At 33.9% G+C, this 8,062-nt stretch overlaps 1 protein-coding gene across 1 annotated transcript in view; it reads right to left on the bottom strand.

Annotated features, from left to right (window-relative positions):
- Nucleotides 1–5,959, bottom strand: part of LOC106466761 (frequenin-1-like) — a 67,370-nt gene extending 61,411 nt beyond the window's left edge. The window contains exon 1 of the mRNA XM_022394846.1: nucleotides 5,791–5,959. Coding sequence (XP_022250554.1) covers nucleotides 5,791–5,854 — 64 coding nt within the window. The 5' untranslated portion in view covers nucleotides 5,855–5,959. The remainder of the gene's footprint in view (nucleotides 1–5,790) is intronic.
- Between the last annotated feature and the right edge of the window lie 2,103 nt (nucleotides 5,960–8,062).

Here is an 8,062-nt window from a genome sequence, read left to right as displayed (position 1 = left end):
CAGCTAACACTTAACAAGTGAAACTATTCAAGAAAGAGTGAAAAAAATAATATATTAACCCTATCTGTGACAATATAAACTAAATACAAATTTAGTGAATTTCGTCATTAATGGAAACTTAACTTCACTATGCTGTTCCGTATTCTCTTATTTTCTAGGCTAATGTTATTTTCAGTTTCTACAAAAGCTATTATGCTCATGTAGAAGAAGTATTCTGAACCTGAGCGATACCTTATAGGACATGTGGGTTAAACAAGAGGATCAGAACAGCTGACCGAATAGCGGGATTAACTATACCTTTTACAACACGCACACTGCTAGAAGTTCTGAGCATGTTCGGCGACAAATCGGAGGATCGTAATTTGGAACCTCCCACACGCAGCCCTAGAATGCTTACCACAAGACCACGCTCGGTCCAACTTGGAGAGAACAAGAAGTTGAACATATTTAAAGGTTATTCAGGTTATAATTCACTCTAATTATCACTCAACTAATTTTGATATTTTATTTTGTAAGTTCTATTCTCTATTTAATATTTAAACTTTATTAACTGTTTAGAATGTTTAATATTACCTTTCATTCGTATTCATTTATATATTTATCATAAATATTATTTTGCATTGTTTAAAATGATGCGAAAGCTATTGAAATAACATCGATACTCAAAAAACTGTATGACGTGCAAAAGTATGGAGAAAGAAGGATAAGTCAAAAGTTTTAGGCCAACGTTAACCGCGTTATAATGTGACGGTCAATCCCACTATTCGTTGGTAAAAGAGTAGCCCAAGAGTTGGCGGTGGGTGGTGATGACTAGCTGCCTTCCCTCTAGTCTTACACTGCTAAATTAGGGACGGCTAGCGCAGATAGCCCTGGTGTAGCTCTGCGCGAAATTCAAAACAAACAAACGTTAACCAATTATGGAGAAATAGAAAACAAAAGGAATATTATTTACCTTTAAAACACATCTCGTTAGGTTAAGTTTCGGACTTAGAACCATATCAGATACAAAGTACAACTTATATACAGGGTGGGGCAAGGTAACAATACAGTTGTTTCACTTAGAACATGATTTAATTTCCAGCATCTTACTCTGAAACAAACGATAACTCAATTGGTTTCAATTGTCTTCGTAATATTTTCTTGACTACAACCATATAATACCAACTACACACCGTATAGTACCAACTGTATAATAATTTTTATCACATGCCCTATACACAGGTTTTTCTGGCTCAATTTATTCAGATAGCGTTTTGAAGTTAACATTTTAACACTCTCCTATACCAAACTTATCTCACTGATAAAGCAAGCTTCTTGAAGAGCATATATTCCTCGTGTTATTGATTTTATTCTCTCTCTCAACTAGACGTGATGTCAGTAAACACGAACAGCTCTATAAATGGTGCAGAACAAGATCTTCTAACACTACATATATTAGTTGCACCAGTATAGGCAGATTAGCAGTAGTAATAAAGTGCACAAAGACTTCATATTATTCGCTTTACATAAAACGGTTACCGCGTTGCCAATCTAATACTATAAGTAACATTGGCTGGCACGTGGTAATTGTCGTAGATAGTTCATGAGTGAGATGTAAAATGATAGAAATTCGTCCTTACAGGCTTATATATATATATATTATACTATCTTGACATTAAAGCCCATGATGTTTAAACACACCCATAAAGCTTGTAACAAAAGCAACTAAGAGTTTGTTCGTTTGAACTTTTATGTTTGAACCATTATACTGCTGATAATCAAAGCCAGGCCTAATTGAACGTCATCCGCTGCGTATAGTACTAGAATGTTCTGATATTGTCCCTTTTTTCATGATACTATCAATTTCGACGTCTTGGACTGCTACAACATAAAATCAAATCAACACATCGTTAACAACCAATAAGATGTTTCTCCATTTTCCTTACGTACACTTGCTTAACATTTTACAATGTCATGTGTGCTGCCCACATAACAGTACCCTCTTAACACTTGGCCATGTTTAAATGTGAAATATTAGACTCGTTTGCTGCCATTGTTTACATAAGTCTCTTTATATGCAAAGCCTTCTGTCAATTCTATTACGTATTTTAATTATACGTGTCCTGAATTTGTTTGAATCTAGTTGATGAATTTCTATGAATAGCACTATCCTCCCATTCAGATGCTATTTCTTGGACGTCCCTTCCCACTTGCAACACAATTCTTCAATGTTCATAGGACTACGTAAATCCAAACACAGCTTTTGAGAAATACACACAGCTGAGTTTATTTCATTATATAAACTGATAATTTGTTTCTATGTCCTGTAAATTAGTCCTATTTTTCTCATAGTAGTGAACTTAATTGAATCAAGTTTTGGTGATTTCATGCAGATGTGAAAATAAGTTATTATGAAAATATTGATCAATGGATAATGTTCTGTCAATCTACGTATATTTATAGTCAGGAACTGATGGGAAGTTATGTCGTAAAGTGAATAATTTATAAGTTGTAATGAAATTAAAAAAAAAGTGAATAAAGCACCGACACGGCAAAAAAGAGCACAATTAATGCTTTTCCAACAGTGATCTCTTCCTTTCTGTCAGAATTTATTTCTTCTTGTTGGACTCTGACTAATGATCGATAGTGTAAAAGTATCGGTGTTTCCACTTGAAAAGATATTTTTGACTTTTGCTGTGATGATGCCCCAAAGTTAATATAGTTTAGTTAAGGTAATATCAAATTCAAAGGTATCGGCGTTATAAAACTTCCTTTTGTTTTCCTATAATTAGCGCCAATAACTAGAAAATATTATGAGATATTGAGTTTTGAAATTCAGAAATGTACTTATTCTTCATATAAGCTATCGACATCATAGGAACAGTAAATCTACGACTTGCTACAGTATTCGATTTTCAATGTTTTATCTACTAACTTAAATTTCTAAATGACTATAGCATTCTCAGCATTCAAAGTGTAGTTGTTAGCTCTTGCGTATGGTCATTAAATGTCATAAAACTGCCCTAATTTATTTACTAGTTATAGTAAATAAAAACTATTTTAAAACTGAAATCTTTATTAGACCCGCACACCGAATTCAAAAGTAATCCGATTAAATACCAACACAAAAATATTAAAGCAGTAAGCCCCTCTTTGCACTCTTTCGCATCTGTATGGAATATAAAGCAGTTTCAGAAAAAGAGTTTTCTTCTTCTTATGCAGTTTTTCAACACAAAACACAGAGCTTGAGATCAATACAGACCGACCTTATCTCGCTTCGAAACGTTTTATTTCTTTTAAATTTTGCGCAAAGCTACTCGAGGACTATCTGCACTAGACGTTCTTAAATCATGAAGTGATATATTAGAAGGAAGGCAGTTAGTCAACACCACTAACCGTCAACTCTTAGGATACTCTTTTGCCAACAAATAGTGGAATCGGTTGTCACATTATAACGAACCTAAGGGTAAAAAGGGGTTAGCACATTCAGTGACGGGTTTCGATCCCGCGACCCACAGATTGCTAGTCGAGTTACCTAACATCCTGTAACAAGTTGTACCATAGCCCGAGGTAAGCAAAGTACAGCTTGTTGTAAGAAGTGAGAATCCACGAACACAAAGAGCAGTTGCAAAAGCTGTCCACACTACCCATACAACAATACGCAACATAAGATCTCTGTCTGGAATAGTGACTCAAGTCACGTGTATAGACGTTGCTTCCACAATATATCAGTTCAACCGTCGCATACATTTGGCAGCTGGAGAGTGAAACAGCTATTACATACATTGACTTATCAGTTTGCTGAACGCAACACTTATGGATTTCTGTGCAATCGGATTTCTCACTTTGACGACATGATGTTAGAATAGTTGATTATTGTTAACCAAAGTACAAGATATGAAAGATCCAGAGAATATGTATTTTATGTTATTCATTAGCACCAAAAGATCAATACATGTTGGGTGGTTTGTAAAAATACAGTAGCAGCATATACACAATCTCTTCAGCTTTAGTTATTTTTAAAGAAAGTCAAAAAACCATAATATGAACGTTTATACAAGTACAGGGTCATTAAAAAGAATCGACCCTAGTTACTCCATTACACATACACACACACACAGACATTTAAAATTATTACATCGTGATGGTTTTAAGAACTATCTGTCTGGGGGGGGGGGAACTACGTGTCACGAGAGATACACTAAGAATAAAACGTTTTATTCTGGAAGGTTTTGACATGATACAGGATATTTCAAGATGTTCACTATTGTTATCGTGAATTTTAACAAAGAAATGATTACTTTATAATTCTGCATAATAGTTTAACTTATTTGTAAAGTTGTATTTCTTGAGTGAAAAATTACAGAAATAGGTCATAAAAAGTTACCCAATAATTAGAAAATTTTGTTTGGAATAAATATCATACTTCGCACCCACAATCTGTGGGTCACGGGATAGAAACACGTCGCTAGACATACTCGTCCTTGTAGCGGTAAGAGTGTTATAATGTGCCGGCCAATCACACTATTTGTTGGTAAAGAGCGTTCCAAAAGTTAAGAGTAGGTGATATTCACTAGCTACTTTCCCTCTATTCTTAACTTTAAAATTAGGGACGGCTAGCGCAGGTAGATCTCGAGTAGCTTTGCACAAAATTCAACAAACAGTAACAAATGTTATTTGGCAGATAACTATTATACTTTGTACATTCTGTCTTTAAAGTTTTGTAAAATCTTAATTAACCAATGTTGAGCGAAAATGTTTCCGAAAAGCTGCGCGAAAAGAAACTACTGCACTTTTACCATTTTAACGTATAAAATAGTTAACTGTAAAAAATATATATATATTTATAAAATAAAACTGTGTGAATAAAACTGAAAATATTGCGAGTACCTCCAAATATTTTATCATTTCAGTTACCAATTCCGCACTTTTATTTTTTTAAATCAATAAACCATGTATATTAATTATTGTATAACTACATCACTGTTTATCTACTCATGGATATTAAATATTCAGATCATTTTTCTGATCCTATTATTAGCCTATTGTTCCATCTCTATATAGAATCTATGTAGATGACAACACTGTAAAAGGTGTGCAAGGTACCATTATTTCCGCTTTAACAATTAACAGAAATTTATTATTTCATCTTGTGGAAATAAAAGGAGTTGTCAGTTGAGACTCAGGACCCCCCCCCCCCTTTTCAAATGTTGTTAAGAGAGGAATAAGCACTAAAAATCAGCACTGTTCTTCGAAGATAGACACCTAGTTATACTGATACACTTATATAAAAACTCTGCTACAAAACTTAACCCTTTTACGGCATTTGAAAAGACAACTTATCTTTATTAAGCAATGTACTCAGAAGTGTCCTCACCCAACAAAAAATACCTCATTGTCAAACATTTTCGTTCATTTACTAAATGTTATTAACAACTTCTAGATAAGAAACAAAATTCCGACTTACTTTCTATAAACCCAGTTTTACTATACAATTAACATTTAAACAGTTGAGTCATTTTCTAAGTTTAGCTCTTTCTAATAAACAAAATAAAGGAAATTATTCTAGTGTCAATTTCTTCTACTTAAAGATAGTGAAACGTACGTAGTCGTGTTTTGATCATGTTCGGTATGAACTATTACTAATGTCTTACTTTATTGGCTATCGTAGCACTGTTCTGCCTACTGGTGGTATTATATCACTTGGTACATTACGAGGAACTGTGCAAAAGGATTCAAATTCAATTCGGATAGTAAAGTCACCAATAACTATAGCTGTAAACTACAAACAGGAATGTAAAGATGACTTACAATAAGTTTCCTGAACCAATTTCGAAATCATTTCCGGTTTCAGCTTGCTGTTCTTCTTCCCCATCACGAGTGGTAAAATCTAGACAAAACGACACAAGTTGTAATGCTAGCGCTCACGCCCTATCACGGAACATTAGACCAACTTTAGATACTTCGCCTTCTACCTGTCTCTATTCATCGTTTCTTTCCTGTACGAGCTACGCAATCGAACCGATGTTATTCATGCGCCACAGGTAGCGCCACATGTATCTAAATTCTAAATACATTAATCACTCCTATGAGAAAATTTAGTTCAATACAAGAAAAATTATATTTTTATTCTATTTTCTCGTTCTCTTTATTATTACCAGTTTACTTCTGGAGATGTAGATTATTTTCGAAATGTTGAAAAGTTCGTTCTTCAAATAAACATTCTTTCACATTTAGAATACCACATACGAATTAAACAAAAACTTCAATTTTAAATCACTCGTTCCTATTGTTCGCCACCGCAACTTAAACCTGGCTCTGTCTTACATCTTAATTACATGTATCTATGTGTACAAAAACACGACAGTAAACGATTTCCATAATTCGACAATAGAATGATGTGGTAAATAGTTGAAGCGCCTATCTCATGCAGTTTGAAACTATCTTACAATACTGAATTATATACCTGCATCTGTCTCACATTACACTCAAATATAACTGAACTTACTTCAAAAGACTGCACACTACCAAACATGCATGATGGCATAAATTACAACAGAACTGTACCTACCTCTCTCAATTTTACTATAGACACATCACACTAAAATAAAACTGTCCTAACCTCAGCAAGCTTTCATTTTAACAAAACTTCAGCATCCCGACAATTAACCACATGTTTTACTTAGAAGCTTCTTATGTGTTTTAGTTGTGACATATTTAGTGACTCAAGTAAAAATGTCAATGTTTTAAATTGGGACAACAGTTTTCTTATATTCAGACAGTTTAATGTTTTTCTTTAAGACATCTATTATATTTCAAGCTAAATCATTACAAATGTTGCTGTCATTCTCTAGATACGTTTAATGTTCTTGCCCATCTATATGTTTTCAATGGAGACACTGAGAGTCTATAAAATAACTTGGGAGTTTAAGATGTGTATTTATTGTTAGATTATAAATGTACATATTTTGAATTTTCTTGCTTTCTTCACTCAGAGTTGTCAACTATAACATAATCTCACTCTGGTAGCATCTTCGTGGAACTTTACCCACAATTCACTGGAACTAACAACAAAATTTATCTATTTCCTCCCTCATCACTGAATCATGAATCTTAATGAAAAATGCCTTTCATTCCATGCACAACTTTTCACATAAAACAATTCTTGTGCTACGAGCTCTGATGAAACCGCAAGGGTGAAATGTTGACTGAAATAAATGTTTTATTAGTATTTAGAGAGTTTTTTTTTACTAACTTTATTGTTAAAACTTGTCACTTAATGAAACCATTTTCGGGAGTTTTATATTTTTTTTAATTAGTATCTCTGGAAAAGATCAAGGGGTTTATTTTCTTGTTAGTAACTCTGGACAAGGACTCAGCACCAAAAATGATAGACTGAGCTTCACGTTTCTTTCTCGCTCTCCCCCCTCGTGGCGCAGACTTATAACGCTAAATATCGTGCTTCGATACCCGTGGTGGGCACAGCGTAGTTAGCCCATTGTGTAACTTGGCGCTTAACAACAAACAAACAAGCAAATTTTCTCGCTAAAGTTCACAGTTATGGTGATGAGAGTAAAACTATATCTTTAAACATATTGTCCTCGCCATCGGGGGGGTTATAATGTGACGGTCAATCCCATTATTCGTTGATAAAAGAGTAGTCCAAGAATTGGCGGTGGGTGGTATTGACTAGCTGCCTTCCCTCTAGTCTTTCACTGTTAAATCAGGAACGGCTAGCGCAGATAGCCCTCATGCAGTTTTGCGCGAATTTCAAACTAGGTTTCCTGTCGTTACTAAAGGACAACTTAAATAAAGTACAAACAAAAAAACTATTTATGACATTTTCTGGAATTAAATAAGCAGTATATTTAATAATAATCAAAATCAGCGATTAAAATGCGTCCAGTTCTTTGATATATGGATTCATGCACATTAAAAAATTAAAACCTTATTGAAAAGTCGCTTTTCTGTTAATTTGTTAGTAGAAAGTGACTTTCGTGTCCTTCTTTTATTTTGTATACGTTCAGTAAATTTGCTGAACTGATAATAGACCTAAATTTTCATTAAACCAAGTGTCTTTAGT

Source organism: Limulus polyphemus, unplaced genomic scaffold (assembly GCF_000517525.1).
Source record: "Limulus polyphemus unplaced genomic scaffold, Limulus_polyphemus-2.1.2 Scaffold2375, whole genome shotgun sequence".
NCBI lineage: Eukaryota > Metazoa > Arthropoda > Merostomata > Xiphosura > Limulidae > Limulus > Limulus polyphemus.
Note: the sequence above shows the minus strand (reverse complement) of the source record. Positions and strands in the feature narration are given on the sequence as shown.